Source organism: Ammospiza caudacuta, chromosome 9 (genome assembly GCF_027887145.1).
Source record: "Ammospiza caudacuta isolate bAmmCau1 chromosome 9, bAmmCau1.pri, whole genome shotgun sequence".
NCBI lineage: Eukaryota > Metazoa > Chordata > Aves > Passeriformes > Passerellidae > Ammospiza > Ammospiza caudacuta.
The window spans coordinates 35,798,231-35,823,066 of NC_080601.1; the positions used below are offsets into that span (position 1 = coordinate 35,798,231).

The 24,836-nt window shown below is 44.2% G+C and overlaps 1 protein-coding gene across 3 annotated transcripts in view; it reads left to right on the top strand.

The window, feature by feature from the left end:
• The first annotated feature begins 2,092 nt into the window (after nucleotides 1–2,092).
• Nucleotides 2,093–24,836, top strand: part of ZRANB1 (zinc finger RANBP2-type containing 1) — a 43,408-nt gene continuing 20,664 nt past the window's right edge. Inside the window, exons 1-3 of one of the 3 annotated variants that reach the window (XM_058810861.1) lie at nucleotides 2,093–2,302; nucleotides 15,708–15,805; nucleotides 16,443–17,339. In XM_058810861.1, coding sequence (XP_058666844.1) covers nucleotides 16,526–17,339 — 814 coding nt within the window. In that variant the 5' untranslated portion in view covers nucleotides 2,093–2,302; nucleotides 15,708–15,805; nucleotides 16,443–16,525. Of the gene's footprint in view, nucleotides 2,303–3,136; nucleotides 3,319–15,707; nucleotides 15,806–16,442; nucleotides 17,340–24,836 lie in introns of those variants that run through there. The other 2 variants (XM_058810860.1, XM_058810862.1) reach the window with 2 other exon arrangements.

Here is a 24,836-nt window from a genome sequence, read left to right on the forward strand (position 1 = left end):
ACTTGGTCATAACTTTTTTTTCCAATCCAAGCCCCTCTGTAAGTCTATGGTTCTAAGATATTCCTTCTATTTTCATATCTTTTTATGCAGTCTAATCTATAACAATTATTGCTGGAAATTTCCATTGTTGCACATTTGGGGCAGCATTTAGAATTTACCCGAACAGCTCTTCCATCATCTTGCCTAGATGCCAAGAGCAAGGGATACATTTTCATTTTCTGGATGATTTCTAAGCACAGAGATGATAAAATTCCTTAAGACAAGGAATATTTATTTTACATTACTTATCCAAGTCTTATTAAAAAAAAAAAAAAAAAAAAAAAAAGAAGTTGTCCCCCCTTTTTTCTACAGTTTTGAGAAATGCACCAACTTGTTCAGTGGAGTCAGAAAGAGAATTTAGTAAATAATTAGTCTGGGAGAGAGAAATCACATTACCCTCCCCCTGCAACAGTTCTCAATGTTTATAGGGAACTAATTTAATTGCAAATGAAGACAAATTTCTATTTCAGTCTCCATAAGTAATTACATTTTGCTTGTCCTGACTCCAGTCCTGGTTGTTTGCTTGCTGGACAAAGGGATTTTCTCTAGCATTGCTCTGCTGGAACATCTCAGGTGCTTTTCTTTTGTGCTGACTGAGGGAGAAGGGACGGATCCAGCTGGTCCAGGATGAGTTTCCCAATGCAACTCCAAGCCTGAGGCATTGTCTAACAGAGTCTGGGAATGGGGAATAAAACCATGGAAATAAGAAAATGCTAAAACATCCGAGAAAGCCTGAAATAAAAAGTAGTAACTGCAGTGGGGGGGGAAAAAATCATGTATCAAATGATGTAAAACCCACGAGGGAAAAGCAAGGATGTGGAGAAATACACATTTTCTGTCAGTGAGCCTACAAGGGCAGCTTAAGGAAGATGCAGGCTTGCAATTTTTGAGTGGAAAGCAAAAAAATATTGCACAGCCAGCACAAGGACTGAACCCAAGGGCTGGCAGAGCTGTTGTTGCTGGTCTTTTCTTCTCAGAAGATAAATGGGCTTTGCACTGTGGGGCTGCTGAGTCCTTTTGGGCAGGGTGACACCCTGAACTCCAACTCCACACATTCACTGTCTTGAGTCAGGAATGGCTGGAATCAACATGTGGAGGAAATGTTTAAATTTTATTTCACAGAATCAATTTAGATTGAAAAAGACCTCTGAGACAGAGTCAGACCTATGACCCAACACCACCGTATCAACCTGACCATGGCACCTGGTGGACTCTGGATTCCCATTAATTCCTTTCGTACTCCATAGTGAAATATTTCCCAAGTGCTGATAAGAAACAGAGGACAGGGCCTTAAGCTGCAGCCAGTGGAGGTTCATGAGGACATCAGGAGGAATTTATTCATAGAAAGGGTGATTTGACATTGAAGGGGCTGCCCAGGGAGGTTCGGAGTGCCCATCCCTGGAGGCGTCCAAGGAATGGCTGGATGTGGCACTCAGGGCTCTGGGCTGGGACAAGGTGGGGATTGGGGATAAGGTTGGACTGGATGTTCTGAGAGGGCTTTTCCAACCTCAGAGACTCTGAGATCCACAAACCGGTGTTCCCCACGCCTGCTGCCTGGCCATGTGCCATCACAAGGAGGTTTTTTGAGGGATTACTCCCTCAGGAACCTCCGATGTCCCTATACCCCGTACCACGGCGTGTGTGGAGGGGATGCTCTCGCCTCCACACCATAACGCTCTGCGCGTTATCTCCGGCAACCCAGGCGCATGTTTGGCTCGGGGAAGGTGGCGGGGTGCCGAGGGGCTCGGGGGCCGTGCAGGGCCAGCCCGGAATAGCCGGGAATAGCCCGAATAGCCGGGAATAGCCCGAATAGCCGGGAACAGCCCCGAGGGTCCCGCTCTGAAGGGTCGGAACTGGAGGCGCCCCCTGGCGCCCGCCCTGCGCGCGGCACCCCGCGGCACCGATGACATCACCGCTCTGCGCAAAGAGCCGCCCGCCGATTGGCGGAATGCAGGAGCGGGCCCAGCCAATGGGCGGCGCGCAGGGCGGCAGGCCGCGCTGACGTGCTGCTCGGCCGTGCGGGGGTTTATTTTGCTTTGGGCCGCTCCGGCCGCCGCCATTAGAGGAGCGCGGGCAGAGCCTCCCCCCCCCGCCGCGCCGAGTGGGAGCGCCCGCGGCCGCGGCAGCCGCGGCGCCTCGGGAGAGACCATGTCGTGAGCGGGGGGGGAGCGCGGGAGGGGGGGGGGGGCGGCGCGGGGCGCAGGCGGCTCCCAGTGCTCCGAACGTGTTCCTGAGGGACTGAGGGACGGATCCCGGCGGAGAGGTAAAGCCCCTGTGCTCTCACTGCCCTCCTCGGGCAGCGCTGCAGGACGAGGGGGCGCGAGGGGAACGGGGGCGAGCTGAGCCGGGGCCGAGCGGGGACCCGCTGCGGGGTCGGGGGGGGCTGTGAGGAGGCGCCTCCGGCGCGGCCCCGGATCCCGCTGCGCTCGGTGTCCCGCGTGGAACGGCTTGCTGAGGGCAGGCAGGCTGGCACAGCCTCCCTACAAAGGCAGGAAACTCGGATTTTTTTCTCCCGTGGCTGCTGCTCTGGACCCCGGGCTGTGGTGCCTCAGTGTGCCTGGTGAGATCATGCCTGTGCTGCCTCCCTCCCACTCCTGCCCACCCTCCAGCTCTGATTCTGTTGGTGCTCGGATGTGCCTGTGTGGATCAGCACGCGTGCTGGAGTAGGTGATGGGATGATGGGATGTGTCTGTGCATTTTGGGTAGCAGAACTTCCATGGTATTGCCTGTCCCATCCTTGGAAGTGTCCAAGACAGAATGGACAGGGTTTGGGATAGTGGAAGGTCTTCCTGCCATGGCAGGGGGTTGGAACAAGATGATCTTTAAGGTCCTTTCCAGCCCAAACCCACTCCGTGATTCATTCTGTGATCACCTATTGTCGATGCTTCATCAGAAGTACAGCGTGAGAAGTGTTTCAAAATCGAGCTCGTTCTTTGGGAACCGAAGTCCAAACAAAAATTAGGAAAGTTGAATTAAGGAGCGAGGCAGACCTTGGTAATCCACGCTGCCAGCGCCTCCCTGGCTGCCTTCCCCGTCCCAGACTGCAGCAGCTTCCTGGCAGGATAAGATAAACTCGTCTGCGGAGGTCATGGATGTGTCTGTGAGTCCTTCGGATGTGTCTGTGAGTCCTTCCTTGGGAGTGACAGGATCAGCCTGTCCCCACAGCGGGCTCGGCTCCCTCGGGAGCGGCGGGTGGCAGAAATAAATGATGGAGGAGCTGGATCCCGGTGTCCTGCACGGCTGGCACTGCCCGGCTGCTGAGAACTTTCTGCTGCCACGGTGACTTTCAGCCGTGGCAATAATGACAACTTTTTCTGGAATTCTTGGGGGTTGGTGTGGTAAACAAACGTTGTTTGACGGGCTTTGTGCTGTGCTTGAACAGTCTCTGCTCACCAGCTGCCTGCCGTGTCACAAGTGGTGGGGCTGGCATGTGAGTTTAGTGCTTTGATGCGTTTGTTTGGGCAAAAATTGAAAGGTGAGATGTCTTCTGTGTAGTAACTCCCTCTTTCTCTCCTTAGAGCTCACTCTGTTGCGAGCAGAACCTTTTAACAGTGGTTCAGGAGAGATCTGTTGTAATCAGTTTTGTTTTTCCATCTGCTTAGCGGTCTCACAGAAGAGATTTGCGAGGCTTATTTATTTTCCCTCCCCTTTCTCAGTAGTTAGACACGGGGGGACAGGTGAGCAGCAGGAGGTGTTCTGGAACTCTTGCTGCCCTCCCTCTGAAGGCCAAGCTGAGTTGGTGTTTCAGCATGTGGAGGCTGGCGTGTCATATGTGAAGGATCACTCTGCTTTAAGTCTGTCACAGCATTCAAAGAGAATAAAGCCTTTGGATGCGTTGCATTTGTGAAACTCTAATTATGTGGTGTAGTTCTCTTGAAGGAAAAAGAAATTGCCACCTTTACTTTGCTTCTGCTGCTTAAGCAAAGGCAGGCAGGTGGGGGTGACACTGGTGACACTGTCATCTGTTCCTGAGGAGCTGTGGCTATTAGCATTCTCTCAGAAGTATAATTACAAATATTAATGGAATTGGAATGCTGAGTGCCACAAAAGCATCAACGGGGTTCATCACAGCAGCGTGACTTTAATTGGGGACTAATTGCAGCTCAGAATGGGTCAAGGGGACATTTCTAGCTTTGTGTGTGGCCGTTCTCATTGTGTGTTGTTTGACCTGTAAATTCCTCGGGGACAGGAATTCCCACCCATCTTTGCTGCCCTTTGCAAGAAGGATCTGTAAATAAGCCAGAAGTGTAAGTAGGAAATACTTTACTGATTGAATGGGAGGTTATTTTTAATACAGTCAATCAAATAATCAAATGTTCTCTCAGGCTCTTTAAAGTGAGATTTACAGGCTCCTTGGTGTGGTATTAAGTTGGGTGTTAATTTTTCTCTTTCCAGCTTCTCTTTGCCATATCAGTTCCAGCACAACTTCAGATCAATCCATTCCCTGTCGTGATGTGCTCCCTGCTAATCACAGCAAAGCATTTAAACTGCTCCTGCCAGTTCTCTTCATAATCTCATGCCCTTTCCTCCCCCCAAAATTTGAAGACTGGGTTATTTTGGGCTGTTCAAAATTGATGTCAACAAGTAATCCTCAGTTTAACTGGATGAATTATGATCCACAGTCTCCTGGTACTAAAATGGAACTAAACTTTAGTTTGGCAGCTGAAAATGGCTGGCTTAGCTGTAACAGAGTTCTTAATTTTTTTTAAAAATAGTACGATGTGTGAGGAGGGAAACAAGGCAGAGTTGAAAAGATAATTTTTTTTCAACACAGCTGCTGAAGAGTTTGCCATTTGCCTTGTCAGATGGAATAGCTTGGTAAAATCAGTTTAGTAACATGGATAATTGCAACTTTGTCATGTCAGTTGAATGGAATTTATTACACCTTAAAACCATTTGTCTTCAAATTAAGATTTCAAGCATTTGGGATCCAGGTGCTTTGCTGGTACTTTTCATAGCATTTCTTGTGTAGCTGTCATTGCTTCAGCTTGCACAGGATTGTGACTGTGCTCATTTTTACATCAGCAGTGCCTGGAGCACTGCTGCTCTGTGTAGTTATTTTTTTTGGAGCTTTCTTGAGGTACAAGATTAATAATTACTACTTTAGGGTCTATCAGCATGCTTTAAAAGAACAACTGTCACACTAAGAGAGTGATAATCTATAATAATATTTATGATTTTGTGTTTCCTTCTTTCGTGGCATAGGCAGGTGTTCAGGAGCTCTGTACTCAAACTGGAGCTTTGTCCACCTGGCATTTTTCAAAACAACTTAATTTTCCTCTGCTGATGTCCCATTGATGCAGAAACTCCCTTTGGTGTAGCCCAGGGAGAGGAGAGGTGTGGAGGGGATGGAGCAGGAGTGAGGGCAGTGATGTTTGAGGAGGGAACTCTCTTCAAGAGGGGCTGATATGGAGTCCCTGATATGGTTCAAGAAAGCAGAAGGAAAAGGAGATTTTTTTGCAAGGAACATGGGCAGGTAACAAATGGAAGCATTGCTGGTGACTGGTGTGTGCAGAGCATCTTGCCTAGGAAGCAGCCACGTTTGCAGCCCTTTTGCATTTTCTGCTGCACAGCAGATGTAATGAGGTTGGCATTTTTCCCTTTGGTTATTTGGGTTTGTCTTGATGTAATCTGTTTGCTTGTTCTTAAGACAAGGATACTACTGCACGGTTTGTTGTTGTTGTGTTTGTTTGTTTATTTTTATTATGGTCTACTAAGTTGGATTCCTTTTTTTCCTTCCTAAGAATGGCTTGCAAATTTTAAATTAAGAACTGTTTTTACTACTGCAGATGACACAGGATTTAAGATCTTTTCAGAACCGAGCTGAAAATACCTGTAGTGCTGAGAACAAGGTACAAAGTGAAAATATCCATGTAAGCTGCTGTCCAGGGAATGTGGGGCTGGAAGGATGGACTTGTGTCTGCTCTGGCACATGGAAGTGGGGCTGTGTGAGTGGGATTTGTGTCTGGAGCTGTGGCTGCTGAGCCAGGAGGCTGCAGCTTCTCCTCCTGCTGTGCCAGGAGCCAGGGCACGGTGCTGCTTTGTTTCATTTGGGTTCTGTTTGCCATTACTTCTGTAATCAACTGTTCAGGTTTCAAAATCCTCCATGTGGCTCTTTGACTTCACTTTGATTCAGCATCTGGTCCTGAGAAGCTGTTTTTAATAAAACAGAGAAAGTTGGGGTTATTGAGGAGTTTGTGGGCATTAAGAAACTTCAGTAGAGTATGTTTGTTTTCTTGGTAACTTCTACATATTCAGGAGTTGGGGTTCCTGAGCTAAAGAAAACTGTTGGAACCGTGATATCTGTGACTAGAAGGAAAAATAAACTTGAGTGATGTGTTTTTTTCTTTGGTTGGTTGTTGTTATTGTTTTTTTTGGGTTTTTTTCAGTGTATTAGAGCTATTTTGCTCAGTAATCTTTTTGTGACTTTGAATTTACACACACTTTTATAGGTCCACTCATTTAAAAGCTCTGTGGTTCTTGGTGCAGTCTGTTGATTATCTGGAAAGAAAAATGTCTGTCATCAATCTCATAAATGTGTATAATTCCAGCAAAAAAATAGGAAGTTTGTTTGATGATTGCTGGTTTATGAGAGATTCTTTTTTTGTGGTTGTTGGGACCATAAGTGCCCTGTGAGAACTTGACTGGTGGCTGATGGCCTTGAAAGTATTCCTTGAGTCTCCAGTCCTCTTCCCAGTATCTGAGCAGGGATCTGTGCAGACAGCTGGCATGTTTATTCCTTGCTGTTATTTCAGGACTGCCCTGGAACAGCCTCAGTCTGCAGCTCCTGGGTTCAAGAGGTGTTGATGATCTGCTTTGGGTGGTGCTGGTTCTCAGTGCCTGGGAAGTCAGGAGTGTTCTGTCCTGGCCTTTGCTGTCACTGACACCCTCTGACAGATGGGCCACTGGCTTCAGGTTTTACCTGCAGAGGCTTCTCCTTACTGGGTGCCTGCTGAGCTCATTTTTATCTTGCTGAAGGGCTCACATGGGCTGCTGGACTAGTTACTTTTTGATTTTTGACCTCCCCATTACTGTTTAGCTGTGCAGGGATAAAAAGAAATGTCACCTCATGGCTTTAAAAAAGGATTATTTAAAGAAGGTTGTTCAGTGTTGCCTTTAGTAGAAACTTACTCCCACTCCAGAACCTGCTATTACTGTTTTAGAGCTGCTACTCTGCAACTTTCCAGGAGTGCAGAGTACCCTGCAGTGATTAACTCAGAGATATGAGACAGATTACTAATCATATGGTTAAAAAAAGGTGATTAAAAAAAACCCAAACTGGTGTCAGTGTCTTTAGAAGGAGTTTGGATCTGTTTTTCCTGTGGTATTTAACATTAGTTCTTTGCACTGTGGTAAGCAGCAGCATCCACACTAGTGGACTTGGTGTGCTGTGATAACGGCATTTTGCTACTATTTTTTCTTTTCCCCTCTGTCTGATACTTTGCTGCCTTGCCAGCATCTTGGGAAGAACTGGATAGAATGAGTGTGGTTTGTTTGGCTCACTCGAGCTGGGACTTGCCTGAAGTGGATTCCACCAGCAAATCCTTTACCAAAGGCAGTCCTTGGCCGTGTGTGGATGTGGCTTGTCGTGAATTGGCAGCCAAGTGCCCGTGGTGGGTGCTGAGCGTGTGTTCCCTGTTTCCTTGGGAGCCAGGTGCTTTTCCTCCTCCCCACGGTGACTGCCTGGGGAGCCCTGCAGTGATTTATGGTCAGCCAGCGTTGAGGAGGTCCAGGGGATAATTGTGGGATCTCAGCACCTCAGGATGGAGGTGCAGAGAGGCCGAGACCACCCTTGGGGGGCTCGGGAATCCTGGAATGTTGCCAGAAGTGTCTGGTGGCAGGATTTTGATCCTACACAGGAGATGAGACCTGTATGAGGACTGGGAGGATTCCACTGGGTGAATGGTGAAGGGATAAGTTAGTTAAAGTGTAAAACACAGGGTTTAGGATTTTGGTACAGGGGGGTCTAAAGAAGTAAGATGGAGGAATTGGGGCGTGTCCTGTCCTTCTTCTTCTTCTTCTTGGCCTCCATCTTCTGTGGTGATGGTGGCACTTTGGGATTGGTTATTACTAGAAGTGCACCGGTTAATAAGGGTAGAAGGTATTGGAGAAAAATGATAAATATTGTACACGTAACTTCGGGTATAAAGATAAGTGACCACCCGGGGGCTCGCGGAGTGTGCCCATGGCTGACTTGCTGTGCAGACCTCTGTCGGGCTGAAAGAAAATCTTTTAGATAAACAATTAATAAACACCAAGAGACAAGATCAGAAGTCTCTCCTCGTCCTTTGAAGCGTCGGCTCTTCAAGGCCATCCCTGGGCCTTTCCAGGCCACCAGAACAGCAACACAGAAAACCATACAGCTGGATTTTGATCCTACACAGGAAATGACACCTGTATGAGGATGGGAGGATTTCACTGGGTGAATGGTGAAGGGATAAGTTAGTTAAAGTGTAAAACACAGGGTTTAGGATTTTGGTACAGGGGGGTCTAGAGAAGTAAGATGGAGGAATTGGGGCGTGTCCTGTCCTTCTTCTTCTTCTTCTTGGCCTCCATCTTCTGTGGTGATGGTGGCACTTTGGGATTGGTTATTACTAGAAGTGCACCGGTTAATAAGGGTAGAAGGTATTGGAGAAAAATGATAAATATTGTACACGTAACTTCGGGTATAAAGATAAGTGACCACCCGGGGGCTCGCGGAGTGTGCCCATGGCTGACTTGCTGTGCAGACCTCTGTCGGGCTGAAAGAAAATCTTTTAGATAAACAATTAATAAACACCAAGAGACAAGATCAGAAGTCTCTCCTCGTCCTTTGAAGCGTCGGCTCTTCAAGGCCATCCCTGGGCCTTTCCAGGCCACCAGAACAGCAACACAGAAAACCATACAGCTGGATTTTGATCCTACACAGGAAATGACACCTGTATGAGGATGGGAGGATTTCACTGGGTGAATGGTGAAGGGATAAGTTAATTAGAGTGTAAAACACAGGGTTTAGGATTTTGGTACAGGGGGGTCTAAAGAAGTAAGATGGAGGAATTGGGGCGTGTCCTGTCCTTCTTCTTCTTCTTCTTGGCCTCCATCTTCTGTGGTGATGGTGGCACTTTGGGATTGGTTATTACTAGAAGTGCACCGGTTAATAAGGGTAGAAGGTATTGGAGAAAAATGATAAATATTGTACACGTAACTTCGGGTATAAAGATAAGTGACCACCCGGGGGCTTCGGGAGTGTGCCCATGGCTGACTTGCTGTGCAGACCTCTGTCGGGCTGAAAGAAAATCTTTTAGATAAACAATTAATAAACACCAAGAGACAAGATCAGAAGTCTCTCCTCGTCCTTTGAAGCGCCGGGCTCTTCAAGGCCATCCCTGGGCCTTTCCAGAACACCCAGACAGCCTAAACAGCCGAGAAACCGAGCAAGTGGCATCCCTGAGCTATCTCCGGACGTAAATCAGCGCCGGGAGAAACATTGAAAACTTACAGATAATGACAAGAAAATGTTCAAGTCTGGGTGTAATGTTCCTGCCCTTGGACAGGTTGAAGTGTCTCAGGGTTTGATGTCTGACTGCACAGTGTGTTTGCAGTCAGAGCCTGACATCTGGTTTTCCTCCTGGTGTGCGAGGATAGCTGAGAGCTAAACAAAAATGGGTCTGGTGTTTGAGGCACAGCCTAAACACAGATAAACTGTTTTTGGATTTGACCTCACTTTTTATAAAGAAACATCTTGTTCAACTTCTGTACTTTGTCCAAGGCTAATGCCTTTTAAAAAAAGCAATTTTAACAGTTCTGTTGTTTTATTGTGTATGTTTGTTACTGTAGATCTTAAGTCAGTGTTCATCTGTTGCTGTTCGTGGTCAAATTCATTAAATGCTGCTGGCTGTATTTATGCAAATCTTCTATCATAGCTCATTATTTTAAGTAATTTTGCTTGGCTTTTGATTAGTATTGTGTGGGAGATGCTGTGCATTATGTAACAGTTAAACTGCTTACCCTTGTTTGCCCAAATGGTTTCTAAGCAGTCGTATTTAGTCCATCCTAACGTGCAGTAACATCTCATCTGGACACTCATTCACTTTTAATTGAGCTTAAAACAAAACAAAAGAACAGCCCTGGCAAAGAAAGGGCACTGATCTGCAAGCTGCTGCTACTGGGTTTTATAGATTATTTTCAGCAGTTAAGATTTCCCTATCTTTTAGTCACAAGTATAATAGAGCTGGATGGAGTTTGACCCATTTGAGATGAGTAATGAACAAAATGCAAACTTGCACCATGCAAATTACACAAGAGGGTTAACTGTAGTGGCTAAGAGCACAGAAATGCTTCAAGAGATAAACATTAAAATAAAAATAAAGACAGCAGAAAGAGAAAATGTTTACTATTCTCAAATATCTGTTAATTCTGTAATGAATTTCCAGCTTTTGCAGACACATCTGTTTACATTAAGTTGTAGACCTAAAGTTCATTGTCAGTCTTGTATTTCAGATGTCTCCAAAGGTCAGAAACCTCCCAGATGTTTTCATTCTTAGTGCATGGAGCATTAGCAAAATTGGACATCCTCTTGCATGAAAGCTGCATATAAATTCTTGTGCTTATGAAAAGTCAGCAGTTGGGTTGGAAGTGTGAACAGAATATTGAAAAGAAAGCTGAAGCAAAATCAGCGTAATTTTTCTGAATACCATAAATACCTAATAAAGTAGGTTTAAGAAGCTTTGAAATGAGACACGAATCCGTAAAGCAGAATGAAAACAATTTTTTATTAATTTTAAGTAAATGAAACCCATCTGAATTCACCCAGTGAACAGACTTCTGAATGTGTTCAGAAGTTAATTCTTACTTTCTTGCTTTTTTTGGTTAAGAGAACTGTGTTTCTTGCCATGTGTTTCTATGTGAGAGCTGAAGTTGCCTGGATTTTAACTCATTCCCCACTTACAAAAGTTTAAGGTAGTGAGGCAGGTCATAGCTAAAAATCTGCAGTGAGGAGTATTTTTGGTGATCTGGGCTGTCAGAACTGAAGAAAATGTTAGAAGTCACTTACCATGCTAGATTGAAAATATTTTCATTGCAACTGTGTGACTATTTACAGGTTTTTTTTTCTCATGCACCATTAGTGCTGTAGTTTATGAATTGTGTTGTGATGTGCATGGGAGTGATTGGGTGTTTAATGGAATTGAGATTTGTGCCAGTCTGAGGTGGGTGATGCTTCTCTGAGACAGCAGCCTGGTCCCAGCTCCCCTCCTCGGGAGAGCAGAGGGATCCAGGTGTGTTTGGGGCAGCCCTGAGGATGGGAGGATGGTGCAGGCAGAGCCTCCCAGCCCTGCTGGTGTCTGTTTGCTGCCAAGGTTTCTGGGTTTCTGCATTCTGGGCTGCTGCAGCCTGGGTCCCGCTCCTGCTGTAGGCACTGCTCAGCCAGCTGGTGTTCTGTAAGGAAATCAACATTTCCTATGTAAAACCCCCACCTCGGAGAGCAGCTTGCAGAAAATCATTCCAGTGCTCTTTTACTGAGATGACAGTGACATTGCCTTTTTAAAGAACTGTCCTAACACCCAAAGCAAACGGGGCTTGTTTGTTAAATTCCTTGCTTCAGTGTGTTTGGGCTAATGCACAAAATGCTTCCATGTTTGTGGCTTCACAGTAATCTTTCCATTCTTTGTTATAATACATAGATACTACTGCAAAGCTTCCAGATTAAGTGCTGATCTGATCTGTTTGTTCCATTGACAGGGTCAGGGTTCTTAATTTTATTAAAATTAATTTGAGGAGATGACAATGGAGCTTATTGTTCATTCCCATCAAACTGCAGAAGCCCAGGTTGAAGCTTTCTGCTTTTAATGTACTGATCTGTGGAGGCTTGTACTGAGCTATTGAGAAAGAAGAGCAAATAGCTGAAGGCAGAGTAAGTTTGGTAAGGTAAGAGAAGAAAGTCAGTAAATGTCCACCTTGGAAAATTAAGGCTAGGATTTGTGAAAGGTTTTACTTCTACACTCCTGAAGTGCTGAATAAATAGATTCTGCATTTGGTTATAGAGATCCCTTTCTTTCAGAAAAAGGTACTTCTGCTTATTGTGTTCATGTGAAACGTTGCTTTAGTGTTTTTAAAGTAAAGAAACCAGTCTGCCTTTCTTTTTGGAGCAGGCTGTGAGAGGCACAGGGGGGGGAAGGAGGTGGTTCCTGATTCCCCTTGCAAGCCTTGCTGAAGGCTGGAGCTGGCACCTTGGGCTCCCTTTTGCCTGTAAACACAAAGTAGTTTGATTTGAAAATCCATAGACATGAACCAAATGAATTGGAGGTGGGAGCAGTGATTTGATTGGTGTGATTATGTAAGGTTTCAGCCAGCACAGATGCCAGCACCATCCCAGCAGAAATCTGTGGTGTGGACTGGTCTCAATCAGCATCTGGCCTGTGTGCTGGGAGGGCTTGATGCTTTAATGAAGTGGAGCTCCATATTGTTCCTTGTTTGAGCCAAAGGAAAAACAACTTCTGGACACAGAGAATAATTAAATTGAGGGAGTGTAGTGTATCTGTCATAAAAGTGGTATTTGAGACCTTCTTTGTTTCTTCCCAGTTTGTGTGAGCTGTTTGGTGTTTTCCTTTGCACCCAAAAAGAAGAATGTTCTTAAAAATAGAAGCAAAGCAAAAAAAAAAAAGTTATTCTGGGTCACCTTTTACAACTGACTACATGTAGTAAAAGGGTGATCTGATAAGGTTTTGATTTGTTTTTTTGTTCTTTATACAGAACTTAATGTATTTTTCTCTTCAGTGTATTGAGTTACTCTACAAGTATGTCCAGAAGATACACAGCACACTGTCTAAACTGATCAACTGGAATTTGTTTGAAGTTTTGTGGGTTTTAGTTTCTTGTCTGCTGGTGCTTTTTGGACATAAAGGCATGCACCTGCACTCCACAGTCACTGTGTTGCTATTTCTCTGTCAGAGGAGGCGCTCTGTGATTCAGCTGCTCCTCTGGGAGGAATCCAAAATAACAAGTTGACATGAAAACAGAGTCAAAGAAGTAATTGGGAAAAAATGTAATGAGCTTCAAACTGCTGTGGCTGGATGGTGATGCTGTATCATCAGTAAATCATAGAATCACAGGATGGTCTGAGTTGGAAGGGACCTTAAAGCTCATCCTGTTCCAATCCCCTGCCATGGGTGGGGACACCTTCCACTGTCCCTCGTGCTCCAAGCCCCTTGGCCACTTCCAGGGATCCAGGGGCAGCCTGGGTTCCACAGATTGCCAGGGCCTTCCCACCCTCACAGGGAACAATTTATTCTTGGTACCCAGTCTAAACCTACTCCCTTTCAATGTGAAGCCGTTTCCCCTTGTCCTGTCACTGCATTCCTGATGTAAATGAATTAAATGGGTCTGGTGTCTGTGACCTCCAGCTCTGCTCCCACCAGACCCACCTGTGGGAGCTACTGTGGTGGGTAGAATTGGAGGTCAGATCAAGTAAAAAACAGTAAAAACCCCAATGCTGAATTTCCTCACTGTACTTGGTGGTGGCAGAGCTGTCAAGGAAGAGAAATTGTGTTGCTCTGTTGAGCCTTTTTATGTTCTTTACTTCATAATAACCCGAGGCCTTGTGTTCAGAGGTGGTGAGCTCATATCTCAGAGGCTTTCAGAGCTGCACATACTCATCCTCTCTAAGAATTATGTCTGAGAGCATCTGCTTTTTAAGTGGCACCAAAAATAATTGCAGCTAAAAAGCTGATCTTGTGATATGGATGAAAGATTTCCTGTAAGGTGGGATGTCCTGAGCTGTTTTGTTTCCTGAGCAGTATCTCAGTACTTGCTTGGATTGTTTTTGCAACCAGCTGCTTTCCAACTTGAGCTGCAATCTCCTTTCCCAGTCTTAATATCACTAAAACAGATGATGTCTTGTTTTCATACCCATCCCAAATGTGGGTTGGGATTTGTCTGCAGTGGGAACTGTTTTATTTAAGGCCTTACAAACCAGGGCAGGGAAAGAAACCATTTACAGTTACACATACCCATCACAGACTGTATATAGATTTGATGGGAAGCATCACCTACTCCAACCAAACCAACTTCTCCTGCAGAAGGAATTATTCTCAAGCATTGGAGTATTGGGACAGTCACTTCTGGTAGTCCTTGGTGTCACAACCTGTTGGTGGCAGTGGGCAGGTGCATGGGCACTGTGCTCCTGCCTTCTCTGTTCTGAAAACCCTGTTCAACTCTCCCGTGTTTCTAACTGCAAAATGTGAATTCCTAAAAACCTCTACTGTTTCTAGAGAGAAGAAGCTTATTAAGAAAGTAATTAAAAACCTTATTTTGGGAATTGAGGGAAAAGCTTTGACCAAATGGAATAGATAAATCTAGTGTCTAGTGTGCTCGTACAGGAGGCGCTTTGGCAGAGTAAAGAAATTTTTCCTTAAAATTCCCAAGTCTTCCTTGGAAAATCACCTTTAGTAAAATTAAATTAACTTTGTATTCTCCTGTATATATGTATTGTTCACTTACTGTATTCTCCTGTGTATGTATATTCTCCTGTATATATGCATTTTTCACTTACTTTGTCACAGATATGGGGCACCTGGTATGATCCAGCTCCTTTTTTCCCCATTATAAATGAGCATGGACATCTGTCAGGAGTGGTGGAGGGGAAGCAGCAGGAAATGTGATTGCCTTTTCAGCACATTCCTCAGTGTGACACAGTTTTATAATGTAGAGGTGGGAGTGAAGTGCTCTGCAGGCTGTTCAGAGCAGTACCGTGGAACCTGAGCTTTATGAGAGAGCTTTCTGTGTTCCTGATTGCTCCTGGGCTTCCATGCAGCATAAATATGGATTGCTATGGAAAAGGATAGTGCTGCCCTCTCCTCTGGCCCAGCCATGCGATAGCCCCTCATTCATGCAGCCACCTGATCTGCTCAATAGATCACTTGAGCTCTTGGAAAAAACCCATGGTCAGTGCTGGAGTCCTCCGGAGCAGAGAGTAGGAGTAAGGCTGGCAACTTTCAGTAGAAGGTTCAGCTATGCCTTGATAGAGCAAGGTGTGTGTGAAGGTATTTCAGTGGAGAATAACTAACTCATAAAACACTGGCTAATTGGGGAGCAGGTATTAACTAATTTTTAGGTTTAGGTCTAGTTTTGAATTTAATCCTGTTGTGAGTTTTAGTTTCCTAGGCTCTGGGTGGTTTTGTTAGCTGAGAGAGTGGCAATATGATAAATAAGTGTCAGTCAAGTGATGTGACAAGTTTGTATTTAATGAGTTTTGCCTTCTTAAAAGCAGCACTGTGTTGAGTTTTTCATGCTGGATAACTATTCTGGGGTAAGGGAGGAAATGCTGTGTATGTTTTCTGTGTGTCCTTTATCTACCTGCCTCACCCTTTCCCTCTATTATGCCCTACACAAAGCTTTTTCTGCCCTCCCCATCCAAAGTTTCAGATTGCAGTGAGAGTGTTCAGGGGTGTTTTGGTGTGAACTTGTTGCTTGGATTTACTTCTTTTACTTCAGCAGATTGACCGCTTGTGTAGCCACTGTTTTTTAATAAATATTGGTTTATTTTAACCAGTCTCTCATGGCCTCAGCAGGTCATGACTGGGTTTAACTGAGTAAATTGGGATTAGAATAGGTGTGGCATTTAATAATTAACTTTCTGGTTACTCAGGTCCAGTAGGAAACGTGTAATGAGTCTGTTTTCATTTTGTTTACAGGAATAGTTATCTGCTTAGTCTCATCCTTCATATTTGGCAATCTGAAGAAAAGGTCTGAGCCAGCATGAAGACAGAATCCCCTCTTCATTAGAGAAAAAGTGAGTTAGAATTGAGTTGAATTCTGAATTTGTAGCATGAAAATACTCTCTTAGCCTGCCAACACACAGCTTGTGCTTGCTTTCAAGTGGCATTTTCCCTTTGTAACACCGCTGATACAGGTGATGTCCAGTCAAGACCTAGTCTTGGTTAAGCACATTTCTAAAATTTTCATATTGTAAGTATTTAATATAAATTCCAACACCCTCCTTTTCTGACAGAACTGCTTGCTCACTGTGTAACTGCCCACCTGATACACTCTGTCCTTCCAGATCCTGTGAGGTCTGTTACAGGACCTAGACTTTGTGTTCCTTTTCTTGTACTGCTGGATTCATACTGAATTTTATTTTGATAATTTAATATTTATAACTTGTTTCTGTAGCTGTCCTGGTCATTTCCCCAGTGTTCTCAGTGCTTAATGAGTATTCTGAATTTGTTGGGAATTGCAAATTTGAAGAGTTTCAGAAATGTAGGACTCATTTTTGCACTAATAAATCCCAAATTTTGCATGTAAATGCCGGTAGTGATTTTACTCCCCTTAGATGTTGTAATAATATCAAATAAAAAAGACTGCCTGTTAGGCCAGCCTGATTTTTATATCCACGGGGTTAAATCTCCTTCATTTGTTGTTTTGAACAGCTCCTTTGCTGGCTCTGTGTACTGATGGTGTGTTCTGACCCCTCAGCTTTCTGCTCGCCGCAGTTCATTTCAAGGAGTGCACGATGACAGAGCGTGGAATTAAATGGGCCTGTGAGTATTGTACATATGAGAATTGGCCTTCTGCAATCAAGTGCACCATGTGTCGTGCCCAGAGACCCAGTGGAACAATTATCACAGAAGATCCTTTCAAAAGTGGCTCCAGTGACATCGGGAGGGACTGGGATCCTTCGAGCACTGAAGGAGGGAGCAGTCCTTTGATCTGCCCGGATTCCAGTGCAAGACCCAGGGTTAAATCATCCTACAGCATGGAAAGTGCAAATAAATGGTCGTGCCACATGTGCACGTACTTGAACTGGCCAAGGGCTATAAGGTGTACCCAGTGCTTGTCCCAGCGCAGGACCAGGAGCCCCACGGAGTCGCCTCAGTCCTCGGGCTCCGGCTCCAGGCCGGTTCCTTTTGCCGTGGATCCGTGTGAGGAGTACAATGACAGAAATAAACTCAACACGAGGGCTCAGCACTGGACTTGTTCTGTTTGTACATATGAAAACTGGGCCAAGGCCAGGAAATGTGTTGTGTGTGACCACCCCAGACCCAACAACATCGAAGCAATAGAACTGGCAGACACAGAAGAGGCTTCTTCCATCATAAACGAGCAAGACAGGGCTCGGTGGAGAGGCAGCTCTAGCAGTGGTAATAGCCAAAGAAGATCTCCACCAACAACCAAACGTGAATCTGATGTGAAAATGGACTTCCAAAGAATTGAATTGGCTGGAGCTGTTGGCAGCAAGGAGGAGCTTGAAGTTGACTTCAAAAAACTAAAGCAAATAAAAAATAGAATGAAAAAGACTGACTGGCTGTTCCTAAATGCTTGTGTGGGTAAGTTGTTTACTGCTACCTTCTGCTCTTGTGCTGGTGGTTAAATATTTTGGGAGAATGAAGAATTAAAACAGAAACTTGGCATTTGATTTCAAACCAGCTTTTTTTATCCCTATGTTTCCATTTAAAAAAGTAAGCCAAATGTAGAGGTTCCTGAAATAGCACCTGCTGAGAGAGGCTGTGGAGTTCATCCATAATCTGAACAGGGTTAGACGTGTCTCTCAAGTGTACTTGGACTTTTCTGACCTTTTGTAGAAATGGATATTCTTGTAACCAAATCCTGTTGTTCCATGTAATTGTCAAAAGGTGGAAAAATTACAAAGCCAATCTACAGAACATGAGTGCAGACAGTGCTGTAAAAAATGCCATTAATGGATAATTAAAATTACTTTTCTTTCTGCTATGGCAAGACATGCTCTGTAGAGTCAGCAGCTGCAGCTTGGGAGTATTTGTAAACAGTGTAGAGCTTGCAACAGTACAAGATGCTCTGTCAGATGTTAAAAATAACACCAAAATATGTAGCTCCAAGAAACTGCATGTGTAATACTGACCTTGAAAGTAATAATGTTGTATTAATACACATACTGTGTTGTAAATGTTTACAGGCTTTCTGAAAGTATTTTTGAAGTCAGCTGCTTCAAAAAACATTCAAATACCAATTTTGTTTTGTATTTTAGTGCTTTGCTAAGGAAATGCTGGATAATTCTCACAGTGCTGTTAAAGAACAGAGCCATGTGAGAGCAGGGTTTTCTGCAGTTTTTGACCTTGTGAGTTAACTCCTGTGCTGTGGCTTCCCAGAAGCAGACATCGCGTGCCCCAGCATACGAGCAGCTTCAACACTTGAAATATGCAACTATTTTTAGAGTAAAACACTTCATTTGAAACTCTGGCTCCACTAGTATGGCTCATGCTGTTCCTTAATGTTTCACAAAGTCACTTCATGGTTGTTGTAATCAAAGAGCTAATTAGTGGAGCTGCTTTGTTTAACATATTTGATCAGGTGTAAATGTTTTTGTGGGTATGCTGTGTTTGGTTTCTCTGAGCTAATAAATATTCCAGTTTATTTTTGTGTTGTGTGAGTAGTTAGACATGCTCACTTCCTTTTGGAAAGAGATGCCTCAGTATTTCCTCATACCTCCAGTTTCCTTACAACCTTTTTTCCTTCTGAAATGAAGCAGCTGAAATTCTGTGTGGTATTTTTTAAGTTATTGAGTACCAATGGTCAGTTGTTGGAGGTTGTTCCTATGCCTAACAGGGGTATTTATCTTGAATTCTGATAACAACTGTATTAAATATTTGGCTATTTTTTCCCTTTGGTTTTTCAAACGTGATTTTTTTTGAGTATTCTAATATTACTTAAAATATTTCACACTTTCTGATTTATCCTGTGTGGGAAGGGTTGTATTTATATTTAAGAATGTGGGTTTGCAAGTATTTAATGTTGCCCGTGACTATATAGTTGTACATAAAACCCAAAACCATGTTCATAGAAGTTTTATAATGCAATAATGATTTGGTTTGAAGGGATCTTGGTGAGAAAAGCAGAATGCAGGTGGAGTTGTGTGCTGGTTGTTACTGCTGCCTGCTGAAAGCTTTCATGGATTTCCTTCTCTACCTTAAACACCTCCTGTGCTCCTGGGGGAGAGGGATGATGGGGGCACAGGAACAGCAAACAAAGCTGGTAATTATCTGTCCTTCAGCTCAGATTTTCATTTTGCATATTGCAGAGATAATTTATTTCCCCCAATTACTCATTATAATAGGAATAACCTTAGGAAGATTGATGGAGGTTGCATGGATTCTCCTGTGCTTGTCTCTGTTGTGCAGTGTATTTGTGCTACAAAAGTACTCCAGTCCAGCCAGTAAGCATTAAAGCAATAAGCTGAATTTCTGCTTGTGATCTTAGTGTGACATACCTAAACCAGTTTAACTGTCAATTGAATATTTTTGCCCAAAGCATCTGTTTTTACCATTGAAATCAAGTGGGTCACTGTTATTTAGTGAGTTCTGTTTGTTTGCCAGCTGGAACTCTTGGGAAGTTTTAGCTGAGCTGAACATTTCAGTCTTTGGCCAAGCAAAATTATAAAACAGGACAAGTTCATGTTAAATACCAAGTAAATTTGTGAACACTGATGGCCAGAGTTTGTGTGTTACCCTGCTCCATCCCACAGATGGTGCCTAACAAGGATTTGAGGACTTCAGACTGAAACCTGAAAGTTTAAGATCAGTCAGTTGTGGAGGGTCCATTAGCTTTGAATCCGTCTTTTGTAGGAGAGATGTTGAAATGTTAACATTTAAAGTTAGCCCTGAAGTTAAAAATAACGATTAAAGGAGTAGGAGGCATTCTTGGCAGAGTGGTTACTTTCTATTCTCTTAGAAGATATTATCTGTCAGAAGGTACCAAGGAAAATGTCTGATACTTCAGGACAGCTGTTTGGTTGAACTCCCTCTTCTCATCTCAACTCCAGTACAAAATTCTTTTTACTAGATTTTAAATTGAATGCCAAGTTTCATTAAAAAAACAGGTATCAGATTAGTCTTTTCCACATCTGTGTTCTTTTTAGCTGAAACATGGAGAGATGTGTATAAAGTAGATTTAAGAAGAGCTGTGTGTTTGTTTTTGTTTTGTTGGAGGCATCCATTAATGCTTTTCCCACCTTGGTAAGTAAATGTGTCATCAAGGCTTCTGTTCTTGCAAATCCAGGCTGGACAAAATGTGATGAGTGCAGCTCTTGCCTTTCAGCATGAATAGTTTCCTTGATACAGGGTATTCCTTCCAGATCAGAAGGATTAATGGTATTCCCCCATTCAAACTCTGCCAGCAAATGTACTTGAATGTTGCTTTTTTTATTGACTTGTTTTTTTCAGAGTGAGTGTATCTGTTGGGTGATTCTTTCTCAGAAAAACGAGATTTTAAACTGATTCATGTGGTGAAAATTGATTAAAATCCTAGCAGAAACTGGAGTAAGTGTGGCTTACTGGCTTCCTCCAAATGCCAGTTTAAATTCCAAAGAGGAATTACAAATGGTTTCTGCAATGACACCAATGTTTGCTACCATAGTGGCTTAGAACAAGATTAATGTGGAGTCCAAGGTGACTCATTTCTTAGGGGAGGGAACTGATGTGCACTTAAATTAAAATTTATTACCTTTTCTGTAACTTATGGCACCTGTGGCAGAGGCTGTCAGGCAGTCCTGGTGGCCTGTGGGACTCACAGGATGTGCTGTGCAGCCATCAGGAGTTCCTGTGGGGCCTGGTGAAGCTGCTTCCAGCTGCCTGTGGATTTAAGGAGTCCAAATGATGAGGATGGCTGTGCCTGTAAAACCTCTGTGGCATCCAGAGTTTGCTTGGGTGTTACCCTGGAGCTTCCATCTCCTGGCACTTCAGGGCTGGCTTTGTCAGTGGTGCTGGCACAGTGTGTTTGCTGCAGGGCACTGCTGGGGATTCTTGAGTGGTGAGTGCAGCTCCTGAGCTTGAGCTGCTAGGTTAGAAGTAAACTGCATTTCTTCCCCTTTTCCTTTCTGCTCCCCCTGTTTGTCACCTGCTGCAAGAGTGTGTTCTTCTCTTGCTTCAGGTCAGGTGGGTATTGCTGTCACAGGCCAGAGCTCCCTGTGGGGATGGTGCACACATTCTTCTCAGCTCTCTGAAAGAAACCACTAAAAGTGTGTTTCTTAAACAAATCCAAAGTATTTAGAGCAATCTGTGATGAATCTTGTTTTGCAGTACATCCTTAAAAGGACTGTAAGTTCATTCCTAGTATTCCTATTTATGTCTGCTTAGTTTTTTCCTTTGTCAACTGCTTTATCTCTCCATTAGATTTTTGAATTAGTGCCAAATATGTTACCCAGGCCTTCAGGAACCCTGTGGGCAAGGAGAGTCTCCCTGGCCAGACATTGGTATGGGGTTGTTGGGCTGTGTCCCACGCTGCCCTGCAGCTCTGGGAGACACAGAGGCACCTCCTGCTCTGTGTCCTGCAGGGCCTCTGCCTCTTCTCTGAGTGTTCATAAAGGGAGGTGGCATGAGCAAGGTGCTTTCAGCTGGCACTGCCACCCAGGGTCATCCCAGGTGCCCCTTGCTGCCCTCCTGGCTGTCAGGAAATGAAGCTGGGTTAGGGGATGTTTTTGTGGGGGGTTTGTTTCTCTTTGCTGGTGTAGTGAGTTCAGACTGACTTCCTATCACATCCAGGCTACAGCTGGACCTTGATGGTTTTGTTTATGCTGTGCAGTGGGAGTGGGAAGTGCCTGGGTGGGAGCAGGCTGGGCACCTCTCCTTGCTGCTGGCAGTCTGGGCTGGAGCTGTTCAGGGAAGTGCAGCAGGGATCTCTCACTCACTGCCAGGCTGTGCCTGGGGGGGAAGAGTCCCTGGTGGGAGTGGGACAGCCCAGCCTCCCTCCCTGCTCCCCTGGGACAGGGGAAGCGTGGCTGGGCTGCTGGGCCAGGTGCCAGTGATGTGAGATCACAGCTCTCACCTGGCTGGGAGAGCTCTGGGTGATGTCATCTGTGCCTTGTACAGCTGTCCTGTCATAAACGCTTTATACATTTGTGTGTGCACATCTTTGAGACTGAGAACTCTCCTGCCTTGCTCCCTGGCACAAAATCATAACTCCTTTTACTTTGGTTCTTGACTCCTTTTCTTAAACACTGCGGTATTTTATGCTGCAAATAATTGAATAAATGATCAAGTTAAAACCAGTTATTTCAATTTCCCTTAGAAGCACTGATGGTTAACTTTAATAATTAACTTTAATGATTTTCCACTGTCCAGCCTCCCTTTAGGGTACAACTCTGCAAGTAACAAGGGGTGTGACAGATTAGAGAGGGAGAAGGACATGTTTAAACAGTTGTTCTTACATCTGTGCTGCTCTGTCCTGTGATGATACATTCAAAACATACTGCAGGGGTTTGTATGTGGGGAGAAGAGCTGTTTGCATGGAACAAATAATAACCAATATTTATGCTCTCATGCATTGAATGGCTTCAGGTTTTAAGTACATGTCTTCTTGGAAGTATTTATTTCTTTTTTTTAGCTAATGCAAGATGCTGAGCTTGAAGAATCAAAAAAATCTTAAGATACAGAAGTTTTTGTCTCTGTCATTACCTGGAGAGTGACCTACTGTTGATTATGTACTAATACTGACAGGGGAGGCTCTGGAAATCCAAAAAGAGAAGGAACAGAAGGGTGTGGAAAAGGCCCATAAAGGTTTTTCAGACAAACCCTCTTTTTTATAAGTTGATGTGTCACATTTGCTTACAAAGCAATCTGTCCTTCAGGACAAATTCTTCCTTGGATGAAATTGTGAGTCACTATCAATAAAACCTCATTTATGGCCCCCTGATGTGCCCCTGGTGAAGAGTTGGAAGAGCCTGAGGACTGACTCAGCTCCAGAAAATGCCCCAGGTCCTCAGCAGTCTGTGTTAGAGGAGAAGAGATTCTTAACAGGTGTCAGAATTAGGTTTTAGTGGGTCAGTTGATCAGCCTCTCACTTGCTGGCACTTAAACCAATCTGAGGATTAGGCCTTAGATGAGTAAATGAGAGAGAGCATCTATGTGACAGACCACTTGCAGTTGTATCTGTGGCAGAAGAGAAGCAGCACAGGGCTCTGTGCTCTGTCTCTCATCTGTTTTATGTTACAGCAGGAGCTGTCTCTGCTTCTGACTTCTGAAATGTAGAACTTGGTTGTTTGAGCAATTTGCCTTCTCTTGCCAGGCAGTTCAAGGCATTGTCCCCCACAGAGACTCAGTGACCTCTTTAAGATGAAAATTTTCCTTTTGCAGTCTGCTCAGATGGAAGAACAGAGTTATGGAGGCATTGCTGCCTCCTTGAACCCCAGAAATCCCTAATCCCAGGGTGTTCTCTGGATAGTCCCAACTGCAGCAGTCTGCTGAAAGAATTTCCTTCCTGCATTACCAGCTGTGCCAGGCAGTGCCCCACAACCATCAGAAAGGTACTGAAGTAAATAAAGGCTGTGCTGTAGTATTTTCCTTGGGAATTTTTCTGCCTGGCTGTTCTGAAGCCACAGGAAAAGTGCACTAAGGGAAAACAGGACTTGGTTTTCTAGAAATGCATGTGAGCCTGTCTTGCATATTTTCCAGGTTTCTGTAACTGCACTAAACCCTATAAATATTTACATGTTCTAAAGTATAAACTTAATAGCACCTTAAGCTGAAATAGTTTGGTTTTAGCAGCTAATTCTGGCTTATTTAATATGAGTAGAATGTTGACATCTAATAAAGAAGGAAGTTATAAAAGTTGTAGGAGTATCAAGATGGTAAGAGTTGTAATTGGGTGATTAATATTTTTTAAAATTTAGTCTTTTGAAATACCCTTCTTAATTTCTATCATCTAATATATACCAAGATTGCAAATGTCTGATCTGTGCTGTTTTTAAGAGGCAGGGCTTTGCTAGAAGAAGAAAAAACCCTTGGCTCCTGATGCTGTGAAAGTCTTCCAATGGGAGGAAATGCCTGAATTGCAAAATGGGAGCACAGTTGAACCTGTAAATGCAGAATTCTGACTTGCACTTGGATTTTCTCATGGCATTCTGTCCTCTCCCTTAGGATGTCAGACATTTTACATGGGGCCAAGCAGAATTTTAGGGGTACACACAGACTGATGTACTCAGGGGCAGCAGCAAAGGGACATTTCTGGAGTCCCCTGTAAAGGACAGCTGTGGTGCTGTGGATCAGGCACTGAGTCACTGGGATGTGTTTGCATTTGTGCTGCTCTTGCAGCCACTCAGGGCTCTGCCCTCACAAGGGTTTGAGCTCCTGGAGGCTCCTGCCTGTTCTGGGAACAATCTTAAGGCCAATGCCACTCTCCCTTTTGACATTTTACCAGTCTGGGGAATGCCGTGGGTGTCAGTGGGGAATAATCCAACTGGCACAGGACACAATTCAGTCTGCTTGTGTAAGTAATGAGGCACTTCTGTGTTGTGAAATGCTGGGAATTAGAACATCAGTAAATATTTCTGTAGTATTTCTCATAAACAGTGGGGGTTTTGAGCTCTGTTTAAATAGACTTAATGAATTGGAGGGTCTGGCTCATCCCACAGAAATCAAAGCCTTTGTAGGAATGTGCCTCCTATTGTCAATACAAGCATGTTCAGGTCTCATTTTAGCATGGTGATACTGAATTCCAGAACTGCAGGCATGGTGCACGTAGGCAAATTCACCTCATAGTTCTGGGGCAAGATTTGTGTTTTCTGGTTCTGCCTGTTATCAGTCACTGTTAGATTTTGTGTTCACTGCTGCCTTGGATCATATGGACTGGCACTGTAAGCAGGGTGGCACTTGATGGGCTGTCAGGCATTTTCCCTGTTCTTCTGAAGTGGCTGCATGGAGTAGATATTTGGTAGAACAGGTAAAGAGAAATGTTAACTTCATGCTGTGGCTCAGAGGGGCCAAGGAGGCTTGTAATGCCCAAAGAATATCAGCCCTGCAACAAACAAAAACTTCCTGATGCTTCCCCCTGCTATAAAGAGTAATTTTAACCTGTTT